Below are 27,048 nucleotides of genomic sequence, written 5' to 3'. Positions count from 1 at the left end.
TAATGATTGACGAGTGACTGGTTAGAACAAAAACGTTGGTGTAAGAGGAAGCACAGTAGCCCCAGTGACGCCATTCCTTCTGAAGAGGTGTTCTTTTAGTGAACACATATAAAGCAGACATGGGCCATGGTGGAAGGAGGCAGGAGTATACAGGGTTCGAAATTGAGGGGAGCTGGGAGCTATTTAGCTCCTGCTTCTAGCATAGTAGAGACTGGTTAGCTTGAATCCAACAGCTACCAGGAGCCACCTTTGGCTCCTAAGGCCCCACAGGTGCCTTGAAAACATGTAAATTTGACGTTAACTGAGTATATTTGAGAATGTTAATAAAGAAGAATTAGAACACATATAATGTACATTTAAACACGGTAGTTCACACAAAATGGACAAAACTTTAAAGGAGAATCTATGGTAGCTCCTGGTACCCCTTCGGTAGGTCCTGCCTACAATGTGATGCCCAAAACCCAGGAGCTGTTTTTAGCGCCAGCTCAATGAATCTCAATTGCGAACTCTGTTATACATCGAAGGCAGCACCTATGACTTGGTTCACATAGTGAGCCCTTTGATGGTGAAAACTTTACCACCAGTGTGCAGAAAGCACAAACCTGTGCAGGTTTACGTTTTTCCGATATATATGTAGGACACTAACGTGCGTCTAGGAGTTCCAGCTGCACCACTAGTCCCGAGGTACTATGCAAATTACTGCCCTTGATCTTTCTGGTGTGCAATGATTAAACGGTTTTAATTTTGGAGGTGAGAGATGTGGTTTGGTTGTCCCCGTTTGCTTGAGTCACACAAATACGTATATCTATGGGAGTAGGGATTTGTGAGGGTGGAGAGGGTAAGGGGGAGGGAGGGAAGTGTGGAGGGAGACCCACATAACAGAAATAGAGGTCAATAATAGGTCGAACAAAATGAATCGACCAAACCAGCCATCTTCAAAATTAAAACTATTTAGCCATGCAAAATCAATCATTTCATTCTTTTCAAATGCTCTGTTTTTTAAGAATCCACGTAATGGGGGTTCCTACCCATTGGTAAGGGGGAACACCAAAGTCTAAACCATAGCTCTCACCATGGTCAGAGACAGTGCACCCTCACGTTTCCAATGCAATTGCCAGGTACACGGATAACATCAAGTGTACATGACCTTAGATTTTCTTCCTGAAACAGACCTGTATCCTAGTCCTCCCACAGGGTTATACAAGGAAGGGCAACTAAAGACATGTGGTCTGTGTGGCCAAGTGCTACTATGATGGTAGAGTAAGATATCAGCCTATAATTGGCAAAGTCTTGTGCACACTGATTTGGCAGTCACTCTGAAGTGGCCATATACTCTCATAGGAGAAGTTATCTTGTGTAGTGATGCTTGTGGCACAGTAAACTACAAGTATTCAGTGTGGAGCAGGATATTGCAACATAGATTGTCATTCAAGGCTTTTCATGTTTAGCCATGTTAGAGAAAGGGTGGTGGATTTGAAGCAATAAGAAATGCATAATTTAGCAAGATATGTTCATTAGATAATCAGTATGTATTCGCTCGCTGGGAAAGAGAGGGAACTTGGGAGGGCAATTCCATTGGCCCAAACCAAGGGAAGGCCACGTGACACTTGAGTTATCTTCAAACGTCCAATTTCCATGGGGCTCATTTTGTTTAAGCCTCTCTCCTTGCTTGGATATGCAAAAAAGGGCAAGTAAAACAATTCCTGTAGCCCCATGTGACAGATATAATTCATCATAACAATAGTTACATCACACAGAAACTATAGCACCTAGAAAGGCAACTACTTTGGTGTGACCATATAATCAAGAGGCAGATTCCACCTGCTTTGATTTCTGATGCCATGTTGCTACTGTGTGCACAGCCAGAACGAGACAACACGTGATTTCGTCGAATTTATTTGAGGGCGAATTGGTCGATTTTTTTTTTCCTGCAAGGACATTTTACTTCAAATGCATGCAGGGGGAGATCCCCCTGCCCCCATCAACCCCCACTCCAATTCCCCCTTCCTTTATTATTATCCTAACCCACCCCCACATACATTTTGTAGTAAAATGCGGCAGAAAATATTCAACCAATTCTTTCTCGATTAAATCTACTGCAGCCAAACCTCCCGTTACCATCTTCACCCCTTTTCTGTTTAAAAGACTGTAGCAAGCTGTTACGAAATTTACGAATCCAGTGACATCCCCAGCAGGTATGAGGGTTAATTCATCAACGTGTACGTGGAACATGAATCCCTGTCTAATGCATCTGTATTTATGCCCTGGTAATGGTGGAAAATCATACACAAATAGTTAAATGCACTAACATTAGGCACCAGACTATCAATTGTGCAGGACCACAGTAGATGCTTGGAAGCAGTCTTGGCATTTGGGATTTCGTCTACTCTCTCATTGGCGGTTTCTCCTGTTCTTCACAGAGATAGTTTATAAAGTGTTAATTCAACACCCTTGACTCTGAAGTGGTGGTTTAACTCTTTATTTCCTCTTCTTCGCACAATCTCCTGAGATCGGAAAAAGCCCCCCTGCCGACCACAGCAAAATGTTTTGTGATTTGCAGGCTTTCAACTAGGATGCTAGCGGATCTGTCGTCAGGTGTCAAGCCCCCATATGTCTTGCACGTCTCATTGCATTAATACATTTATTTTCACATGTTCCATAAACATAATTAGCAATTACAGAAATCATAATTCATACACATATCAAAAGCAACAATATGAACAATGCAAAGCACAAAGTAATCAACACCCCACCAATCAATAACCCAGAACATACAAAAGGGGAGGACGACAACACACAAAACTACACACACACACAAACACACAAGGACACAAGCAACAACCCAAGCAGCCCACAACCTCCAATCCTGTTGACACATAGAATCAGTAACTCAGACTAACCATACAGCTCATTCAGATGCCCATAATTCAATTTACTTCTCGGTCTTATCCTGCCTAGTAAATAAACCTGTCTCAAAACGAGATGTCTCATTGCATTTTTGAACATTGTAAGAGTATGTATTTAAGGTTTTACAATCAATGCTTGGCATAGGCAACATGAGTCCAAATCAAACGGAACTTTTGTGTTGTTGCATGCATGCATGGTAGAATATCCCTTCCAGTACTCTGACCAGGAATAGGAACAGGTCGGATTCCCGGCCCCCCTCCCTCAGTTATAGTTGAACAGGAAGCTGGTGATCTTCACGACACGCTCAGATTTCCAGTGCTTTGCAGATGCATGCTCAGATTTGCCATGTCCTTTTCAGGAGCTGGGGTTGTGACTTGTCCGCCATCCTCCCTAATCGGTTCATTGGCTTTTTTGAAATCTCTGAAGCTAAGGTCCAAATTCGATTCTATGATCAGTCATAAATAAATGAATTCAGGGTCAGAGTCTTTATTCTTGAGCTTTTCATAAGCTTTAAACTCTCCTTTTTTGAGTTCCCAAGGTAAGTTATAAGTTTCCAACTTTGTTTTTCCCTAAACCAAGATATTGTCTATTTTTTATAAATGTGCTAAATGTGCTAGGGATTTTTCAATTAAAACCTAAGAAGCTGTTCTCCACTAGGTGGCCCCCTTTGCTTACCCTTTAGTAGCATTGGTGTCACCACTCCAAATCAAAGCAGGAGTGAGTCTGTTGGATAAATATCTCCTTGCCCAAACTCTCTGCGTAAGCGTCTCACATCTTTACTGGGATGCGCCCCGTGCAGTAAACCCTGGAACCAGTTTGATTTTAAATCACCTGCCGGATCATATTAGAGAGAATGTGGATCTTTTTACCACAACTGACCTACTTTGTAAGATCCTTTTTAGTGATTGCGAGGGAAGGCATTTTCATATAAACCAGCTGTTCCTGGCTTAACATACGCCGGTCTAAAGTTCAATATCGGTCAGTAATTCATTGGGTCACTTCTGTCCCCCTCCTTAAATGGGGCGTAGGTCCCTGTGACTTATTCATGGTCATTGAAAAGGCTAATTGTATCAGATGGAATGAGAGGTATGCGCGGTATAATAACAGTATCTAAGTTCCATAGATCACAATGGCCTCTATGATGGGTCTTTGTAGACGCGCAATTGTCAACCTTGTTCCATTGCAGAGTCCCCGCGATGGCATAAGATTGGGTAGTAGCATAATTACTACTTTCAATTTTAGCTGGTGGAGAGGCATTCGTCCTACAGCGTTTTGCTCTTTAGAGACTAAAACATTGAGCCAGTAATTAAATGTTTATTGACACTGGGCCTGCTGCGCCCTGTGTGAAGAGAAGTGGGGGTGGAAAGAATTAACTTCTGAATGTATGCAATAGTGGAAGGTTGTTGAAGTGAGAGCACTTTGCCATTTGGACAGCAGAGGGCAACCTAACACTCAAAAATTGTGTCATCCGAGTACAGAAACATACCTAAGCATTTTATATATAGATAGAAGATATTTGATTTTGGAAATAAAGGGATAGACATATGCCAAGTAGTTGGTCAGCCTTCTTTTTCTTCTTTGGGCCATGAGTCTCACTGATGGGCCACAAGGAACGTTGGTTTTATAGGGTTAAACTATTTTATTTCTTAAATGCACACTGATTCTGCGTGTGTTTAAAGCACTAGGACTATTCACTTTATGTCTTTTTTGCTATGCTTGTTATTATCCCAATAACTTGATAACTATTGTATGACCTTTCTTTAACTGTGATGAACAACCCTGTAGAGTATAGCATAACTAACTTAATTACCATCGATCCTAACAATGAATGCTCCATCATTCCCGCCAACCTGCCATTTATATAAAAAGTCTTGATTTACCTGAAGTAGCAGCTCCTGTAGTTGAGCTCTCTTCTGTTTTATTCGTTCCATTCGTTTTTGTTTCTCCACCTTTCAAAAGACAAAAAGTACATTGAAACATGGATGCTTTCCCTGTGTACAGTATTAGTGGTTCATCTCATTTTTGCATTCCACTGATGTTTGCAATCCTTGGAAAGCGGTGTAGTACTCAGACCAATTTAGTAAATGTCTTTATATTATCATCCAGAGGTGCTTTGGCATTTATTTTATATCATTGGAACTATTAACTCCCCACAACAAATTATGATTTATCCAAACATACATTTAAAATCCTGTCAGATAGAAAATGGACCATCAGCACTTCACCCTGAAATATAAGAAAAACCTATGATTTGTGGGTCAAAAGCTTTTATCCATAATGTAAATTGTTTCATGGCTCCAGACGCTCTATGATGAACATCTACAATTCATACCAGGGGACAAAGCATTAGCAGGGGAGGAATTGGGCTGGAACAAGACGGAGCAGCACTCCAGCAAAAACGGTCTTGCTGGAGCGCCGTTCTGTGTTGACACAGGGCCCAAAGCTGTATATATGTCTCAATCTTTGCTCACATTTTACTGTCAAGGAGACTATTCCGACAGAGAAAATGAGCACCATATCAAGTATGCACTACATGCTCAGAAGGAATGATCGTTTGAATTACTAGTACAGACAGGTTTGATAAATTGGTGGTCATTCTTATGTTCCCAAAATGCACTTTGTTTTTATGCAAAGCAGCCAACATCCTATATTCGGGTATGCACATCATTCAACACTTGGCTCCGCCCCTCAGTGCCCCCCCCCCCCCCATCAACCCACACAGATATTGGGGCGCCGTTCCCCAAGTACATTGTGTCCATTTCCAGTACTGAGCATTGGTGAGTGCAGCGGCAGCCCACTGCAATGCCTCGGTCTCTCGCTCAGGGAAATAAATAAACAAATATATATATTACATGCACCACAAACGTAGGTAAACTACAACTAACTGACTCTCTGCAGGGGCCTCCATGCACGTCCCGAATGAAAAGCACAAGTAAGTAGCGGCACGAGGAGAGCAAACATCCAACATCACCCCTCTTTTGGAAGGGTATCGCCTGCCCAGACATCGGGGATGGGATGAACTCGATACTAGTCCATACCCGCACCAACCACCACACTCTTTACTTACCCCAACCTACCTATGCACAATCTAACCCTGGCAATACACGTTTAGCACCTAATTTAAGCATCCCTCCGAAAACACCTAACATTTGCTAGTTTCCACGTATAGGTAATCTAAACGCATACCACCATCCACCCAAGCGCTAAACTCGATACCTAAACCGCAAAGTGACTGCCCTACCATTCAAGTCACAAAAAACAGCAGTGTACTATGCAAAACACCTTTGCCACTTAGAGAAGGAGAGGGACTAGCAGGAATCCAAAGGGGATGCTGGAAACTTGAGCAGGGAATCGGCTTCTGATGCAATATGTGACAATTTATACACAGATGTGTCATACTAAGACAGAAAAACCTTGGAATGTAAAGTAACGAAGCAAACAAGTGGGGAATTGCTCAAGGAAAGGTGGCAAAGGGTCTATTTGTTATTGACGCTAGTGGTAGAAAATAGAATTGATTGGTGGGAGAAATTCTGGAGCTTTATCGACTTGCAGAATATGGCTGTGTTGGAAGGAACTACAGCCAGCACGCTTCATTTTGTGTTTTATTCCCGTCACTGTGTACCAATAAAAACAAGCAATTGCAAAGCCAACAGTTTTGGCTAATTTATTGGCATAAAATAGGAATTTTCTAGGCACTGCCATAATGGCACTACTGGACCGAAGTTCTCAACAGCTGGAAATAGTGAAATTACTTGGAGAAATGATAGCAGTGCCTGGCTACCGCCTACCTACCACCTATACACAAGCCAGAACTGTCGGCTTTGTCAATGTATATTTTTAATAGGAACTCAGTTCAAGCAACAGATGGTGGCTCATGGCACACTTGGTTAAGACGTTTGTATTACACTTGTAGTAGATTTCTAGCTGCAGTTAAGCCAATAACTCCGTAGACTGCTTAAAAACACTGACAGACCAACGTTTGATGATACTCCTTGATAGAACTAGATCAGACAGACCACAGGTGGGTGTGTTGCGGGCAGGTAGTGGGCTGGAATTGCCATAGGGACTAGTGTGGCAATGAGCAATCAATGGGTGGGTAAATGGCCAAGCACTCACAAGCAGTGTGTACCTCCTTGCATGTCAATTTCCTCATTGCTGTGCTCAAAAGCAAGCAATAGTTGGGTTTAAGGTGGCACCCAAGAGCCAGCTAATAGTCAAAACCAACGAGTTATTTTAAACAAGGTAGAAAGGAAGGTGGGTAAAAGCCACACTAAAGTACTATCCTTGTTCGATGAACAGCGTTCTCTAACATGAGCATTCCTCAGGAGAGAGGGTTCAACTAAGCAACCACTTTTTGGCAGCATTAACAGTGAAGGAAAATAATGATTTCATCAGGTTGCCTAGAAGAGCAGAAGGCTTCTGCCTGTAGTTTCCATCTTGTTTACGCCCACCTTTGCAGAATGCTGTGGTGCAAGTGACCCTCTATAGCCTTGCTACTGCAAACACGGCTACTTATGGATAATCTTCACACTGAAATGGGAAATCAGAATCTCCTTTATTTTACTGCCAACATGTCAAGACCTTCTATGATATTTCTGCCTTGACTCGATGGGTCTTCGCATTCGTCCAACTCAAGTTCAGTTTTCCTGTACTTAGAATGTTGTAGTTTAAAGGCTGATGAGCGCTTGCAGCAGCATTTTGGGAATTGTCTGCTTCACAATGCCATAGGTTACTTGGACCTCCATGCCAACGACTAGAGTCTCTAATCTCAGGCAGACCGGAGGCGCGTGCCCAAATAGGGATCAGGAACATCAATTTGTAAGATAGCTATATTACATGGGTGACGCCAATCTCCATATAGAAGGTTTTCATTGTTATTAATTATTTTCTCATATAAAGTGTGTTCTCCCACCAGAATACAGTTTCAATAAGAAATTGACGCCACTAGTTAGCAATAATCATTTATTTACAGATGACTAGGTAATTCTGCCTCTTCACCGATATTGTGAGGGAAGAGGCTGCATATGTACCCAAGGACTCGTGTGCTGTGGCAGGTCGGAAGAAGGAGTCTGGCACATTAAGGACATTATGTACTCTATTTAATGAAATTATATGAAACAGCCTAACTTTCCCTATTGCTAAAGGGATCACTCTACCTATCTAAAGAAGAAACTAAGGGTGCTTGTCTGTCTTCAGGAAGTACCCAAGTAAAAATATCCTCGGTCCAAACCTAACTCTACTGCTCGTTTAACCAACGTAAAGTCAGACAAGAGAAAATCTCTCTCTCTCTCTCGCTCTCTCTCCTGGCGGCCTCCCGCTTTTCCCGTTCTCTCTGTGCATTCTGGTATTATTCTCTGTTGTCAGTTCTTTCGCTCTGGCTTTGCAGCAGCATCTCGTTCTCGGCTTTCCCTCGGGCTGCAGCTATCTATGGAAGCGCTGGTGAAAGGAAGCTTCTGCGTTACCAGCTGTGATGGTCTTGGCGTCCTTCAGTGGGCTTCTCACACACCATGAGGCGATGATGATCACACCAGCACAAGCTCCTGGATGCTTCTCTCTCGTCAGACAGCTCTTTCCCTGTTGCCGTTATCACTGGCCTCCTGGAGTCTCACTGTGGCATTCCTCGCCGATTCGAAAGTCATGAGCTCTACCGCTTGGCTCTACGCTACCCCTCCAAGGCTTGACCACCTCAGGGGGCTTTACCCTGCATGCCATACTCACTCCTCCTCCTTCCTCCACTCGTCTCTGGTAAACATACGTCTCGTCTTAAATAGACATCATCTTTTCATCATTCTAATAGATTCAATTCAGCAATGCCTACAGCCAAATACAAAGATGCGACATTTTTCTTCTCAGCAGGCAGTCCCATATATGCTGATATGTTGGGCAATCTAGGAAGTTCTGAATAGGAACGGGATTCCTTGTCCCCTAAGGGAGAGTCACTCCCTATGAGGTCCCACTTGCCCAGAGAGGGTGTGGCGGAGTGGGCTCACCTTCCTAGCCTCAAACAGGATGGCTCCCTCTTGGGGAGAAGCGGCGAATACCGTTGGATTGGTCACAGTGTTCAGCAGCTGATATAGAGCGTGGGCTTGGGGTTAGGTACAAGGAGGCGATGCACACTCCGATATTTTCAATTTGTTTTTGGTCGGAGGCATTTCACTTCTACTCCTCTTCTGGGCAGCCTCGATTTCCAGCTTTCCCAGACGGCAAGATATGTCTCTGCACAACAGCACAGATGCCCGAAAAAAGGTAAAGCAACGAGTAATGATAGATACACTTGTAATGTTGAAAGATTATTTTGCATCACGTTATTACCAGTGAACCTAGAGACTTGTCTGTTTATTGAGATCATCAAGAACACTGTTTATTTGAAGTTAAGACATTCCTTGCACAATTATAGTAGTATATTAGGGTTAGGGTCAGAAGAGGTGACAGGGACATGACAGAGACACTCCGCATCCTCTAATGGGTGCAGGTTTTCAAGTATACCAGAGTCACTAACCTTGCAACAGAGTATATTGGTTCTGCATAAAAAAAGGAGGGGGAAGGATTGAGTATTTGAGAGGGGACTGGATGCAACAAGGCGGAAGAATACTGCATTCTCTGAGAACAACCATCCCCAATTCCATAGCGGGCTTCTTTCCCCATGTGATCCTCCCTCAGTACACCACCCCGGGGGGATTATTGTTCTGTGGACGCACTGTCCTGGCCCCATCGAAAAGGACTCCCGCAGAGAAAAAAGGGGCAACATCCTCAGATTCGTCACAACAGACAGAATTCCAAGCCCCGAAGCAGCCTGTCACAAGGATATGCAAAGGGAAGGCTAAATAGACTATTCCAACCAATGACATCACAAAAGGAAAGGATAGGAGGATGCCCCGGCAAGCGTTTCCAGCTGTGCTTTCATCCAGTTACTGTATATATGTCTGGTTGAAAAGGAAATCTTGAAAGGGGTATTGGAATGATTTTTTTAGTTTTGGCTATTGGGTGGCGCTTTAACTGCATTGGAGTACAGGTAGGGGGAGATGGAATGAGAGGAGGGAAACAAAGCTTGTTGTTTGGTTATTTACCCACCCATTAACTTCCCATGGCCATGCTAATCCCCATGGTCATTCCCACACACTTCCAGCCGCTCTGCCTAAACACACCCTAATCCTACTGGGATCGCTTTGAGCTAGCTCTTTATAAAGCTGTGAAATCATAATTTGCCCTCAAAGTGCCTAAATGAGTTTTTATTTTATTTTTTAAACAGTTTTTATTGATTTTCCAACATGCTCACCATACAATAACAACAAATATGCATGTCCATTCACATGTACAACCTCATATTCCCCCCCCTCCCACCCATTCCGAGCCTACCAAACACTTCTACCTTCCTCAACCTATACGTGCGGCGGGCCTCCTTCTCTTAGAGGGCCGTCTTCCTCCAGGCTTGCCTAGTCGGACACAGATAGCGTCATCACTATTTGTTTCCAGGCAATCAATGTGTCCGCTTCCTCCTCCCCTCCTCCGTTTGCTGCCTCTTCCCACACCGTTGTTTCCACATTCACACATTTTTGAAGATCATGCCACCAAGCTTCCGCTCGGGGTCTTCTACATGCTTTCCAGCTCATTGCTATCCTACGTTTAGCCAGTATGTATGCCAGGTCTTTGAGTTTACATGCATGCCCACGGGGAGTTCACATCCAAGTTTATCTCCTTTCCTACCATGAGGTGAGCCACCTCCCCCCAGTATTTCCTTATTTCGGGGCATGCCCAGAACATATGTACCATTCCTGCGTTCACCTCCCCACATTTTGGGCATGTTTGTTCCAGCGTTTTTAAACTTGGCTATCTTCTTAGGGGTCATGTATGCTCTGTGGGTAACATACAACTGAATCTGCTGCAACCTCACGTTCCTTGATCCTTTTATGTGGTATCCCTGCACCCGTCTCCCATTGATTGCCCCATCCTCTCCTCCTAGTCAAGTCTTGTTTGGATTACTCCTTTCCCCACCTTAGACATCAGTAGCTCGTATATCCGGGAGACCTTGTGGCCCCCATCCTATATGTCATAAAATGTTTCTATGACAGCCTCTAGCTGACTAGCCAACACTTCATCGGGCCATGTACTTTTTTATTATCTTCACCAGCCTAGCATATGTGATATATTGCCCTTGGTGTAATCCTGTGTCTTCAACCAATGTGTCAATCTCTTTCGCATTTGCATCCTGCCACACACCCCCACGGTCACTATGCCCATCGGTTCCCACTGACTTCTGATGCTACGCATTTGCACATCTACTTCCTCCAACGCCACCAGCAGTATCTATGGGGAACACGGGAACGAGTTCCCCATTAACTTGCATGCTCTACGGCATATCTTCCCCACTAGGTATAGCAATCTACTTCTCCCCTCCTGCTGCAATTTCGGCAACCACATCCATTCATTCAAGAAATAAGGGGTGCATTCGGCCCCCAAAACTTAGACTCAGGTGTAGGGTCCTCTGATAGCCACCTTGCCACATATTGGAGTTGGCTAGCCAGGTAATATACTTCATAATTGGGCAGTCTAACGCCTCCCAATTCATACGGGTTTTGTAGCTTCCACAACGCTATTCTGTTCCTGGAATTGTGCCATATAAACCCCCTACATATGCTCTGTACTCTAGCGAAGAATCGTTTGGGTATCTCATATGGTATGTTCGCAAAGTAGTGTAACAATCTGGGCAGTACCACCATCTTTAACAATGCCGCTCTGCCCATCATGGTCAAGGGTAGCTTGGCCCAAAAAGCCATGCTATTTTCAATTTTAGACACTGTGTTATGTTTATGCTCAACTTCAGTATTGTGATATACATATATTCCCAAATATCTGAACGTCTCCGTTTCCCACTTTATCTGTAGGACCGGCAGTTTATGTTGTGGCATTCCTATGCATCTACCTAGGGGAAATATACTGGACTTTTTTGGTTTAACTGTTATGCCAGACAGCTTCGCGTACCTATCCATAACCTCCAAAATATACTTTAAGTTCTCTTTGGGGCACCTCAGGTACAGCAACGTGTCATCTATGTACATCGATATCAAATGTTGCCCTCCCTTAGTGCCGATTCCTTCTTCTCCATATTGCTGCTTCAGGTACGCCCCCAGGGGTTCTAATGCTAAAATGAAAAAGCATCAGAGACCACAGACATCCCTGTCTGGTGCCTCTACTCAGTTGACACTTTTCAGATATGGTCACGCCTGTTCTGTCTCTAGCCAGTGGTTTGCTTTATAGCAGTTGAACCCACTTATATATATATATATATATGGGCCCGATACCATTTTCTTTCAAAACCGTCAGTAGGCAAGGCCATTTGACTGAGTCAAATGTTTTCACCGCATCTAGTGAGATTATTGCTGCCTCCAGTGAGCTACCTCGTGCCTGCTCTATAACATGATGAAGTCTTCTTAGGTTGCCCGATATGCTCCTGTGTGGGATATACCCTGTCTGGTCCGAGTGTATGAGTTTATTTATAAATGGTCTCAACCTATTTGCCATCACTGCCGTGAGTATTTTGCTATCTTGATTGAGCATCGAGAGCAACCTATAGGACCCACATTCCGTGTCCGGTTTGTTGGGTTTAAGGAGCGGAATAATCATTGCTTCCCGTAGGGACTCAGGCAATGTGCTCGTGCTAAACGCTTCATTTAACATTGCTAGCAGCGGGGAGAGTAATTCCATCCTATACGCTTTGTAAAACTTACTCGGGATTCCTTCTGCCCCCGGGGCCTTATTAGTAGGCAGTGACTTGATCACTTGTTCTAGCTCTTCTAGCGTTATTGGAACCTCTAGGTTCTCTCTTTCAGCCGCATCAATTGTAGGGAGAGTAATCTCAGTTAATGTACCTGCACGTCTATTTCTTCGCCCTCAATATTGTCAGTATATAGTGCATTATAGTATTAAAAAAAACATTAATGTACTCCTTCCTGGGTATCCTGTATCTGCCCATCCACCCCCCGCATTTCCCTGATGGTTTGTCTGGCGGTCTCACTTTTCAATAACCAGGCTAGTAGCCAGCCTGGCTGGTCTCCTTCTGCATGCTGTCTCGCCACATATGTTTTATAGTTTAAATTACATAGCCTTTTCCCAGTGGTTCTTGCATTCTTCCTGTAATTGGTTTCTGGTCTCGGCCTCCTCGGGGGATCTCGCACCCTCCCGCATTATTGTTTCTAACCTCATCTCAGCGTTATGTAATTCCCATACTATGCCTCCCTGCAGTCCTTTTGATTTTGATATTGCAGCTCCCCTCGCTACTACCTTAAATGCCTCTCACAATGTCCCAGCCGAGTCTACACTGCCGGTATTATGTTCAAAATACTCCTCTATTTCCTTCCTCAGGTCTTCTTTGAACACTGTCTTTTAATGCCTTGGCCCCGAGTCTCCATGTCGGGACCCTTGCCCTGGGAGGGAAGTACTGCCATGTTACTATCAGCGGTGCATGGTCCGAGAGGACCATCGCCTTATATTCTGGTTGCGTCACTTATTTTGTCAGATCCGATCCAGTAAATAGTCTGGTATACAGGTTTTGTGGGGCAGAATAGTGCAAGTATTCCTCATCCTGCGGGTCATGCATTCTCCACACATACACCAGCTGAAAATCCTACAGCAGGTCACCCAGGACCTTCGCTGCTGGGGCAGGCCTTCTGACCTTCTCATCCGATCTGTCTAGCCTCGGGTCGAAGGTACAGTTAAAGTCCCCTCCCCATAGGACTGTACCGTCCATGTATGGGCCCATATTGGTATGTAGACTCCTAAAATAGACTGCAGTGTCTTGGTTGGGGGCGCACACATTGATGATGCTCACTTCTTTATTTTCCACCATCCCTCTTATCAGCACCATTCTCCCATCTTTATCCACAGTGGCTGTAGTATCTGAAACGGGACACTTGACGCTATCCATGTTATGACGCCTCTGACATACGCAGAGTATGCTCCCCCAGGGTTGTCCCTTTCCATTTTCTTGTTACCACTTCCTGTTTTTCCCTGGTTAGATGAGTTTCCTATAGCAGTGAAATGTCCATTTTCTGTCTCTTCAGATACATCATGACCTTGTTCCATTTAATGTAGTTGTTTAGTCCCCTCACATTCCAAGTCGCTATTATCAGGTCCCCCATCCTAACTGTTTCCTACTCTCCCCCGCCCCACATCTCCACCCACACCTGCCTCATTTTCCTTCATGGCTTGTGATTGTAGGCTTGCCCCTTTTTAACTACCCAATCTCCCTTCCCGTCCCCCTCCTCCTCCCCCCTCCCTATCCATCCCAGACTGTTACCCAGCTCCTCCCTTGGATCTCAGGCTACCCTGCATCTAGTCCCTTTCTCTGACTCAGTCGATACTAGGAACTCCGCAGGGGATACCGCTCTACTAGTATCCCAATTAAACTAACTACTGGGGCATGATAACGTGTTCCCTCCGAGTCTCCCGAGTTTGTTATACACTCTTACATCTTAAAGCTCTTCTGTGCACCTATCGCCTTAAACTCCCCGTATTACTTTTTCTATATTCTAGTCTAAAGTTTGTGTCATAACAGTATATAAACATCACCACTCCTGCTCAGTTCAAAGTATGTCTCAGAGAAACCCAGGTTCACTTATCCTGTCTGCTCTCTGTCTGGTCGTCTGCTCCTGCCGGCCAGTTTCACGCATACAGCCATACCGTCGCCTCTTCGAGGGATTCAAAGAAATGCACCCTGTTCTTCTGCATCACCTTCAATTTTGCCAGGTAAAGCAACATATATTTATATCCAGCCTCTTGTAGCCTCCTCTTAATGGACACATAGTTCAGCCGCTGTCTCGGTACCAAAAAGGCGTAGTCTGGTACGCTGTGATGGTTGCCGATCCCCTACTTATGGTTCCTCCTTTGCGGAAGTGCTCCAGTATCTTCTCCCTGTCTTTATAGTTCAATATCTTGGCGATGAGTGGCCGAGGAGGGGCTCCCGGAGGCGGCCTCCTGGCCTGAGCTCTGTGCGCCCTCTCTACAGTGAATCCCTGGGTGAGTGCCCCACCATCCATCTCCTAAAGCAGCATAGTCTCGACATAATCTGTCGGATCAGAGCCTTCCTCTCCCTCCGGGAGCCCAACAATGTGTATATTATTTCTGCGCGGCCGCCCTTCCGCCTCCTCCACCCTGTTTTCCGGGGTTGCGCACTCGTCGTTTTAGTATGTAAACCTCCTTGGCGTTCATGGTGCAGGTACCAGTGTTCACGTTCACATCCTTTCCTAGCACAACTGTGCGCTCCACCAGCGATCTACCATCTTGCCGTAGAAGACTGACCTCCACACTGACATTTTTTGTTCCAGCAAGGTCCACAATTCTGCAATTGCCGGGTCTATTTTACATTCCCATGATGTTTTCAACTCTGCTATGGCATCTAGGATTTGTTGATCATTCTGTGTCGGGTCGTTTCTCCCTGCATGTCTTGCTTCTTGGGTCTTACAATTCCCATAGCCTGAGTCAATTTGGCAAAATCCTCCATTATTGGTTGCTTCCTTTTGATTTTGCCCCCTTAGACGCCATTTCCGTCTCCAGGGGATCCTTCCCTCTTGACTGTAGCACTGCGCTGGTCAGCACCGCTATATTGTACACTATGTGCCCTGTTGTTGCGACACCGTCTCTGTGTCTCGTCCACTTGGTATGCCTTGTGCCTGTCAGTGGCTGTATAAGCCCCTTGTCCTCCGCTGCGCCTGCGCCTCCACCATTATGTTTTGTCTCTTGGCCACTGCGCTTTAAGTCTGGGTCGCTTATTTGCTTGCCCAACCTTCTCTGGGCATCGGTTTCAGGGTATAGGCTCTATCCTGTGGTGCCTCTAATTGGGGAGTCCCATTTAGCACGTGTTCATTCGTCCACAGTGCTCTACTGTTCCCAGAGCCGCACTGTCCGTGGTATCTTCTTATGCTACTAAAGGGTTGTATCATGGACCCCAAACTTTCATGCGGCCCTTACTGGTTTTGGCCAGGACAGGCCTGTCCTGTAGGCTCCTGCCAAGCAGCTGAAAATCCTTCCTCTCTTCCGTTCCACAAGGATGCTGTTGCACACACGTGGTGTGCGTGTTTCACCTTGGTCCTCCCCCTGTAGCGTCTCTCTGATCTTGCTGTGCGCCTGTGCAGTCCTTGTGCAGGGAGTTATTCCATACCCACGTCGGCGAGTGCAGGAAGCTGACCGGTGGGCAAGAGTTAAATTATGCCTTCCCCCAGCTGCACATCACCTATGGCTGCACTGCCAATTTGTTTGTCTTGCGTGCCATATTAATAGCGCTATTTGCCCTTGTAACTGATGAGGCAGCCCCCACGTTTCTTCCTTTCATTTGCCGTTCTCCATCACCTGGGCTCACCTTGCTCACAGCTGTGTGCCGTCCACTGGCCGTCGTGCGTTCCTGCCTTGACTCCTCTCACCGTCCTGGGTATGACGGCCCACAGCTGCTCCTATGCACGGGACTGTGCCTTGCTTGTAAACAGTCTATTATGTGGGCAGCTGCTGCAGGAGTACCCCACGCATTGCCGTTCCCAGTGCAGCCGCGGTTGTGGTTTCTCTTTACTATCCGCTGTTAGATTATATCCGGGGGTGTTGCACTGCCATAGGCCAGGCTTCCCAGTGGGCACTGCCATATTTGCATTCAGCTCAAAGGAAGGGGAGCGCTTTGATCTTGTGCATGTGCGTCGTTCCGATCCTCGCTCTCTTTACCAGGGTCCGATCTCTGCCCCTGCACTGTGCCAGCTTAATCGCGGTTCATATCAGGACGTATTCATCAATATTTCACACATCTTTGGAAGTCTCTGCTTCACTGCTTGGTGGCAGCTAGAGCCCGCTCCTCTCGTAATATTCTCTGTGCTTCGGACCGCAGCCTCTTGTTCTTCTTCTTGCTGATAGACTTTTATCCATCAGCAGTGATTTTGGATACCGAGGCTCGAGCCTCATTACTCCATCTTCTCGGGCTGAGTAGCGGTCTGGGCACCTTCATTTATATTCGTCTTCAGTCCCTTTGTCTTCCATAGGTCGCCATCTTGGGTCCTTTGTCGGGGACCTACAGCAATCTCCTCAAGGCTTTTGTCTGTGAGCCACGTTGTTTCTCAGCACGGAATACACATCCAGCCGTGCCCTGCAGTTTCCAGTGCTTGTGCCTCTGATTTCTGTACATTTCAGCTGTCTGAGTGCATAGTTATAGTCGGATCATGGCAGGATCATCAGGAGCTCCTCTGAACACATGTCGTCCTACATGGCCTCGTAGCCATGCCCCAAGTGCCTAAATGAGTTATTTGAACGCAGTCTTCTGAGAGTTAATGGCTTACTATTAGCTGTTAAGGCACTACTGGTGTCATAAAAATGTCTTAAGCAGGCAGACCTGTGTAAGCCATTTCAGACATGAATTATAAGAAGTGGGTGTGTCCTGTAAAAAAACAAGCATTGGCAAAGCCAACAGTTTTGTTATGTGTATAGGCATTATACAGACATTTGCCAGGGACTGCAATTATATGCCCAGGTACTTGCACCATTTTGCAACTGCTATCATTAATGGGCAGTTAGTACTATTAGAACAGTGCCTGGCAAATGCCTTTGCCAGGCCAACACAAAAGCCAAAACGTTTGGCATCGCCAATGCTTGTCTAAAGGCTAACGGAGACCATGATTTCTTTCCCAAAGCTAACATTAGTGAGGAGATGTATTAGGTATGCGTACAGTTGTTGAAGTGTACGAAAAGAAGTAATGGAACTGTATTCCCTGTTGGCCTGCCCCAGTTTCACACAAATACCATTAGCATGCCCCTACCACGCGCAATCCAAACCGCCAAATAAACAAGTTTAAGGGAATGTTCAAGTTTCAACTTCTTCCCAAACTTATTTTAAAACTAAGCCATTTCCTGAATGGTTTCTTTTTAAAATAAAAGGATTGGAATGGTCAAATTTTATTTAAAAAAGTATATGAGCCCCGCTCCCAACCACTCCTGCAGACTTCAACCACTGTCAGTGCACCATTAAAAGAAGGCTGGCATTGTTCATTAGCAAGCGTGGTGCTATTAGTGAAAGGAAAGGCGACATTTGAAAGGACACAAAATCAAATTTGGGATATTTTGAAACCAATTTTGCAACAGTTGATATTGCGTTTCTTTTGTCCTTTTCACACTTCTAATATAACTCCATTCGTATCTGGGAAATCACAGCATTCTTTCCAAATTCACACAATGAATCAGTAGGGAATCGACACAAATTCTAGAGTTCCAACACCGAATCTGCTTTCATTGTTACACATTTCCAGCGGCCAGACTTTCCACTCAAGCATCTGTCCGGCCAACAATTGTAAAACTAATATCAACTAGAAATAAGATATTGTTTCACGGTAGCTTCAAGTGTGTCGACAGTGGCTATAATATTGGCGCTGAGAAAGGAATTCCCTGTTGGCAAGATACTATTCAAAAGGATCAGCACAGACTGTATATACTGAGCAAAAACTATTATTAACAGACTAAGCAAGTCACATATTAGAGCTAAAATACTCAGAGGGCTAACAATCCGCACGCCTTAGCCGTGCCACATGCTTTGGCCATTTCACAGGCGAAGAGCAGCATCCTTCCATTTCATCAGTGTGCGATCTTGCCCTTTGCGGAGGCGCTGTCTCGATAACTCAGAACGAATAAGATGGCTGGCATGATTTCTGGAGACAAGAGGCCTCTAGGGCACGGGCGCATCTTGGAGTCATCCGCGTGAACGCCGGCGCTTAATCAGCAATGCAGCTGCGCACGCCGATTTGTAAAGGGCACTGGAGCAGCCAGCCTGGATTTACAACACATTGAGCACAGACTAATTAATACTTCCATCTAAAAAAGGAATTGAATACTCACAGCGAAAAATTAGAAGGTAGGAGGGGGTAGGACATTACAACTCTCCACTGCAAGGCAGAAATATTGTCCCCTCCCCAAGCACCCCACATTATCACTCTTTTTTATGGGTTTCTGCTTGACGCCTTGTTCCTCCAGGGTACTGCTGCTCTACTGTTTTCTACTGTGCTATTTAGTGTATCCATGAAACAGGGAATAACTCTCCTTTCCCCAATGTGCATTGTTCTCAAATAGGTTTTATTCCAGAAGAAATGAAAATATAAAACACAAATCATTAGGTTACAGAGAACATTATTGAATGTTATTTTCCAATGTGACTGTGCCATGGTCAATGTTTAGGACCATATAGCATCCAACAAAAAAAACGTGAATGTGACAAGACAGGCTTATGGCTGGTAGCATCCATGCTTTATTCAACCGTACTCTCCAGCGAGTAGCGACTAGTGGCTCTTCCAGCGGGACAGTGGCCTGGTGTGATCCACTGGACGTATTTCGAGCATGAACATACCACTGAAAAGGGAAGTGGGGAGTCTTTCCAATGAGAACTCTGTGGTTTTATTTCAGTAGGTAGATGAGATATGTGCCCGGCAGCCAAAACATGGCATGGTTGTATATACAGCTTGAGATCGGGTGTCCTCAAAATATAAAGGATCATCAAAGTTACTGATTTTGCGACAGGGTGAGAATGGGCTAAATGCACCTCATCCATATTCTTTATTTTCAGTTATTTACACACCTGACAATCCCTATTTTGAAGGTGTATTCGGGTTTATCTAGCTAGTAAGCAATGATGCACTGTACAAGTAATTTGGAGTTAACAGAGGTTGGTGGAAGCAGAGGTTACAGGTTTTAGTAGTTTGGATATGCGAAGCTATAGGTGTGGTGGTATATAGTTAGGAGTAGCAGGTCCGATGCACTGGGTCCATGTCCGTAAACCGGGGAAAAAAACGATTCTGATTCCAGGCTGAGAAGGCTGTATCTGGACTCCAATTCCCCAGCTGTCCCTTAGCCTCCTCGATCTCTCCTCTGCATCTGACACAGTTAATCATTCCATCCTCATACAAAGGCTCCACGATATACACTTGGTATCTCAGAACGGGCACTGGATTGGCTTCCCCCTTTCCTCACTAATTGCTCTTCCCAAGTCATCCTGGGCCCCTTCTCCTCTCCTACTTCCATCTCTTCCTGTGGCATCCCCCAGGGCTCTATACTCTCCCCCTGGCTCTTTAACATCTACCTTGCTCTCCTTGCAGGCCTCATCTCCACCTTCTCCTCCAACTGCCAGTGTTACGCAGACGACACACAGCTCTTCTTCAGTCTCCCTGCTGACCCTCTTTCACCCTCCATCATCCATGACTGCCTATCTGCAGTATAGCGGCCTTTTACCGAGAACTCGTTTTTCGACGGGTGTTTTGCCGCAGGAGTTTTTCCAAAAACTCACCAACATTTTTTTAGGGGTGGAGGGGCAAATAAAGGGTTGGGAAATAAATATGATAGTTAAATGAATAGGGGTTTGGGGGTGGAACTCCCCAAAACATAAATACAAAAAAATGTGATTATGTTTTTTAGAAAAACTCCTGCGGCAAAACACCCGTTGGAAAAACAGGTGTCGGTAAAATTACATGGAACCCTATCTGCATCCAGCCCTGGTGCGCCTACAATGATCTCTGCCGCAACGCCTGTAAAACTGAGATTGAGCACATTTGATTGCTTAACAAATGTAAAAATAATTGAATTACATCTTTTGAGCAACCATTTAAGTTATGAATGTTAGATACGGCAGAACGAGAGTTATCTCCAGAGTCTTAAACCAGCACCTTGCACCAGCAGTGGGCCACGCTCCAAAATACACATGCCATACAATTCCACATTTTTGATATCGCTAGCATTGCCCACGTCACAAATCTTCCGCTCTACTGACGTAGAAAGCCGCCTCCCACGTGCCACCAAAAGCTATCGGTTGTTTTTTGACGGTCGGTTTTAGCATGTTCGTTTAGAACCAATAACCTAAACCGCAAGAACGGTGTATTAGCACAAATCCTACAAGCTTCAATGCATCAACAGTAAACATTCCCATAGTGCTCTGCGTCTCCGCCTTGCTACCAGTGGAGGCACAGCTGGGCGCGCGCGACATGCCTGCAGGAGCGGAGCTGTTGTGGGTTTTTACCATGCGCTTTTATGCAGTGGCTCGGGGATTTGAATTAGGTCAAAAATAGATAAGGGTCGGGAGGTTAATTTGATGCAGTGATTGTTCCCACTGCTGAGCTGACTCTAACGAGGGACCTTCAGTCAAATGGCAGAAGCTCGTCCTGCCTCATACGTCAGTTTCCCCTCTTCTATTCACAGGACAGGAAAATATCGCCGATGGTCTCAAATGACATTGAATTTAAATATATCTTTAGGATGGCTCCTGTATTTGCAATGATTTAGCAACATGTTGGACTTTCCTTCGAGGCTCATGGATCATCTGTGTGTTCAAACACACACTATACATTAAAAACAGATATTTTATGAATATTCAAATACGAGCTCCTTTCTGATAAATATTTTAAAACAGCATGAAGGCGCACTGCTTCTATAACCACGAAACCAAATAAGACGCCATTCAAGTAGATGATTCGGGTCTCCACAGTGCAATGAAAACTGGAATGAAAAAAAAAAACATTAGGAAAAGAAAAATTACCCCCGAAAATCGCCCCTGCTAGCGGCAGGTATTGCAGCTAGGCGAAGGAAAGCTGCAGAAGAAAAATAATCTTATAGGTGCACTGAGGTGGAAGCAGGCTTTGGAATGGGTGGAACCCGGACAGGGGATGCCGTTCCCATTTCATTGGTTGCAGGGTGGAATGAGAGAGCCAACATCGCTACCTAGAACAGAGACACTGAGTAAGGTTATCCTCAATGATGGCTCTAGGGAATCTGGCATCACTCAGTGAACAGGGCATACCTCTGGGGAGTAAGGAACTAGGCAAAACTAAGAGGAGATGGCTGGAAGGTTTAGAATTGATCTTAAACCTCTGGCAATTGCTCTGAGCATCCCTCCAGACCATCATTCTTTGCCTGACAGGCCACTGCTGAAAGGGAACAGTCCAGATGTAAATCAGGATAGGTCCCACACCCAAAGGGGCAGTGCAGCCCTAACCTCCAGGTCACATCCCTTCTGCACGAGGCCACAAGCATTGAAATGGTGGCATATTAGCTATACAACAAGTCACTCCAAGATGGCCGGGTCATTTTTCTAATCTATTCAGCCGCTACTAGAAACAACACGTCATCACGTCAGCGTTAGGTCTTTAACCTTTAGAAAGGCGTAAATATGATCACATGACCATTCAGACGTTCCATACAGACAACGCGATCATCTGAGGGAGACAAGCAGCAGTCCCGTTCCCCTCGCAATAGTAAGTGTGCCTGCATGCAGCGTTTCTTTACATCGTAGGACACAGTAAAGACGTTTTATTTTACAAACTCCTTATGTGCCCCCGCTATCCTGCAGCACGGGGAGTTCCTCTAACGGCGTCTAAAACAGAGGTCATTATTCCTGCATCACGCCGATCGTTCATTAAGTAATTCTTCGCCGAAGGCAGCGCATCTACTGCTCACGGAAGGTAGGAAGAGTTATACATGTCTCCACCTTTAGATGTTGTATGAAATAGCGTTATCACATCTCACGTGCATTACATGCACTTTTTTCTTCTTTTCCCATTTCAATCATGGTAGGCAAGTTCCTGACATATTCCGTTGTTACAGAAATGCAGGAAGGATCCTAAAACCTCGAAACAACCTTTTTTGAAGATTATTTAACTTCAGCCACATTATAAGGTACTAAAAATATATCAAAATAAACACCGTGTCATAATGAAATGATCAATAGAAATAGAATTATGCAAAAATAGTAAATGTTGATGCGCATTAAGATGTTCCAAAAGTGGTAATAAAGACTACATAAAATAGTTCACTTAATTCAATTTTGTCATAGTCATACGTGGGAAACCACGTAAAGATCTCTTCTTGGGTGCACAATGATCAATAGAAGACAGGGCAGGTCATAGAAATGGTGATGAGGCATGTTTATGAATGATATTTCGAACACAGCTAGTTTTTAATCTATTTGTTTGTCTGTTTGTAGAGATATACCAGTCAACATTCGAAACCCACTGTGAAGACCTCGTGGTCTGGGTCAAAAACACCTCTCTAACGTGTCCTGATGAAAGCCTTATTTGGTTCTATATTGGCCGAATGGACAACAGTCATCTATAAATGCCAAAAAAAACGTTGTTGTTTTTTGTGCTTATAAGGCTGGAAACAGAGCCATCCTGTCGACACTTTGTATAGATGGGCTTATGCCCACACACTGTACCAACTGGGGACTTTAGAAATATCTTCACTATGAAAATATTCATGTTGATAAAGTCACCTATATAATTACTAACACCACCTTGATAAAACAATAGTGTTCTTGATATAGGAACAGGATGAAGCAAGTTTACTCACATAATCATCTTTATATGAATATTTTGTGCTGTCTAACAGAATTGTGATTGATCTCCATTGTTCTGTGTTTTCTTTTAATAATTGGACCCACTGGGCTCAATATTTTATGAAGATGAATAAAATTTAATATATTTATGGCAAAATACTAGCCTATGTGTTATATCTTGTGATATTTGCTTCAACAGAAGATTTTTTCTAAGATGTGCCAAATCCTTGTCTAGACCTAGAGTCTAAGTGTGTGACACCAATAGGTAGCTTGTTTTTTGGGAAACTGTTATTCTCATTATGTTCTGACCACATCCCACAAGCCCCTATCAAAAAAGTGGTCTTTTGCTCATTAAATATCCACAAGCATCCCCAGACATGTTTTGTGTACATCAGTGAGGAGTAGCTTGCGTGTCTAGGCCCAGCAGGCACAGGATCCACATCTGGGCATACCCGTCACACACTGGGTGACAAAGCAAAACGAAGAGGTGATGGCTGGAAGGTTTACAATTAATCTTAAACCTCTGGCAATTGCTCTGGGCAACACTCCATACAAAGAGAGGAACTAGTACATAGATAGTTACCACCAGACGTCCTGGTTTTGGGGGTAGCGAGGGCAGGCCCGGTATTTGTCACCATGTCCCCTGTCCCGACAAGCTTCTTGAAAATACTCCTATTTCCCACTTTTTAGAATAGGGTTTATGCTCCTTACCTGCGACCTTCTCTGAGAACAGATACATGCAGGCAAAACTTACAGGCAGTGTAAACTTAAGCTTCTCTTATTGCAGCCAGAAGACCCAGGGCTCTGAAGATCGAGAGACAGGAACACATGAACGAGAACGTGGAGAAAGGATGGGAAGAAACACTAGTAAGGGCCACTGTAATGGATTGAAGAAGCAACCCAAGGCGAGTGAAAGGAGCAGCACAGGAGAAGTCATAGAAGATGGAGAAAAGCGATGATCGTAGCATTCTTTCCTATACCACGATTCTCACCAGCAAAAGACCTGAAAGCTCCCTGAAAATGCTTCAATTATATACAATTGGTCCTGAAATTGTTTAATAACCCTGAAATAGCAATGAAGACATTTAAAACATGTCCCACATTATATAGTTGGAATTCTATAACTTTCGTATTCTAGTCATTCCATTACTCGGCCCAAAAGTGGCCGAAACAAGCACGCACTGGATTCACACCCCTGCCAAACGGCTAATCAGCTATGTGCACCATGGAGTGCCGCTGACGGAGGCTCCGGTGCCAGTCTAGTGGGCATCAGAGGAGCCACGGTGCCTTATAGTGCCAGTTGCCAACCACATTCAGGGCACTCATCTGGGCATGAGAGCACAATGGAAATCAGCACACCTGGTCAGGTGGACGGTTAATGTGTCATGCTTGCACTCCCGTGCTCCCTCTCACATGTGTGCCCCTGCAATATAGCAGCAGGGAATCACAAGTGTGTGAATGGTATGACCCCCCCCCCAGGAATGCATGAACCTCCCTATTCATGCAATTGTTTGCCTCAAGAGGCGCTTACATGCCACTTCAAAACAAAAGCACAGCAGAGGATCCGATAGTTTAACTTAAAATAGTGCAGCTATTGCGGTGGAAATAACAGAACAATGCAACCACCAAGATAGGCTTCGCCCTTTTATGGAGATTTCTCTAGAAAATAAAGCACCTCTTTACCGGGAAAAGGGCACTTTTACATTTAGAAATTGCAAGCAAAAGTTCCCCATCAAAGATGTGAAAATAGTGAAATCGAATTGTCCTAGACAGCGCACCTGGAATTCGAACAGGAAAGGTTCAAGTCTCTTAAAATTATAACGTATATGCTCCAGAAAGAAGTCATGTTTTTGCACAAAGCGACTCAAAGATCACCATGACTTAATTTCCGAGAATATTGATCCAAACATTATTCCGAAATATCTTAACCGAACAATACCCCAGTCCAAGTGCTTGTCCAGACCACTTGGATCAGTAGCTTGTTTGCATGGTGGGAGAAGGGGATGGAGGAATCGGGGATCTGGGTTACAGAGGCTGAGCAGGCTACATGACACGGGAAGGGGGGATTGAAGGTGTGTCCTGCGGATGCAACCTCTGAAAAGAGCAAACGGCTAACTGTCAGCACAGCCAGGATTCCAGGCAGCAGTTTGAAGGGCACGCCCCCTTTAAATCAGTACGAGGCACATCTAAAGGAAGACCTTGTGAATTCCTTGCCTTGTTAAATGAGCATCTGCAATCTGCTTGGTTAGTTACCTGTCACCCCACCAAAGAAACATGACTTTCAGTCCCCGTTTGGCATGTCTGCCAGGTCCACTTCCTCCTTTACCAGGTCTCATTTGTGAGCTAGTTGTGCTTTCCCTCGCCACATATGCACCTCACACATGCAGACACCTGCTACAATCCATCAAGGCCCACTTGGGACCTTCCAGCCCCCCACCCATGACACTCAGGCCGGTTTATAATCAGCCTGTAACTCTTGCCTCCAGGTCTCCCAGGCTTCTGATATTACCCTCTGCATCTGTGCCAGGCCTACATGCACCCATCGCCCGAAGCCTGCTTTGGCCATCCCCTCCCTTTCATCATCATGTTCTAGTGGCACACAGTCATTCCCTTATCCGTCTAGCAGATAGACTTTGTCCACAATCTATCATGGTAGCAGGTTTCAGGGGCTTGTATGGGTCTGTTATCCCAATTGATTAACGCATGGAGGACTCACCTTAGTGCTCCATAATCCAACCACTAGACCTTGGCCTGTACCCATTACCACCTCCTTGCTCAGAGATATGTTAGACGTTGTGACAAAGGATATAATGACTGGATGTTTACATTTCTTTAGAAAAAGGAACCACTTGGGGTTTCTACCCTGTAGTATGCCCCCTCGGCATCCCCCATGGGAATATTTCCAACTTGCACATACGGGGTATGCGTCACAAAGAAGCACGCAAGTGAAAAATCCAACAAGATTTGTTTCTTGACCGGTGTGAATCTGAGAAAAGCGCAGGTCACTTTGTCCACAAAAGTGATGTGAGCATGTCTTGTGGGCCATGCCCATAAGCTTAATAGTAGGTTGGTTGCCCGCTGAAAATAACAGTGACAGACACAGATCGCAAGCTCCTAGAATCCGCATAGGTCCTGGGGGCTAACTTTGCCACAACAGCGCCCTATTAGATCATGTTATTATGCTTTTATGCAGTGCCATACTAGGACCGGAGTAGTTTAAAAGCACTTTGTAGGCATGATCGTATTAAATTTAGTAACATGTTGCTTTTTACCATATATAAATTAATAAAATGTGCTCATATCGGAAACATGTGTACATCACAGGTGAGAAAGCTTTAACTTGAACGATCCAGTGCACATCTCTTGCATTTTAACACACACCCTGTGAAGGCAGGTAAAACAAGTTATTGTGCTATAAAATATACAATATAGTGTAATTTACATTTGAACGTCATCTGCACCAACACAAATCATAAAAATAAAATGGACAACAGAATTTATTTTAACATTTGTGTAAAGCCCAGACCCTAGGGTATCACGGAAGACACACAGACACACACAAAGGAAGAGAGGTGGCAAAAGGAGTAAGGCGAGAAGACAAAGTCTAGGCAAGGGGGGAGACAGTTGGGCATGGAGAAGGTGTCAAATATTTTCAAAACAATATAGTTGCACACAGGTCCAAAAAAACAATTCACAACTTTAAAAACGTTTGTATTGCTTTCCTCTTGTTTTAGGCAAATTTCTCATGTGTGGCAAGTGTGCACATACCGGTCATATAGAAGCTGAACCAGCACACATACACAGCCCTAATCTCA

The 27,048-nt window shown here is 44.7% G+C and overlaps 1 protein-coding gene across 3 annotated transcripts in view; it reads right to left on the bottom strand.

Moving 5' to 3' along the window:
* Nucleotides 1-27,048, bottom strand: part of TFDP2 (transcription factor Dp-2) — a 751,258-nt gene that overhangs the window by 264,564 nt on the left and 459,646 nt on the right. For all 3 annotated transcript variants that reach the window (XM_069618279.1, XM_069618278.1, XM_069618277.1), the window contains one exon: nt 4,788-4,856. In XM_069618279.1, the coding sequence (XP_069474380.1) occupies nt 4,788-4,856 (69 nt within the window). The remainder of the gene's footprint in view (nt 1-4,787; nt 4,857-27,048) is intronic.

Source organism: Ambystoma mexicanum, chromosome 10 (genome assembly GCF_040938575.1).
Source record: "Ambystoma mexicanum isolate Mex_15411 chromosome 10, UKY_AmexF1_1, whole genome shotgun sequence".
Lineage (NCBI taxonomy): Eukaryota > Metazoa > Chordata > Amphibia > Caudata > Ambystomatidae > Ambystoma > Ambystoma mexicanum.
Note: the sequence above shows the minus strand (reverse complement) of the source record. Positions and strands in the feature narration are given on the sequence as shown.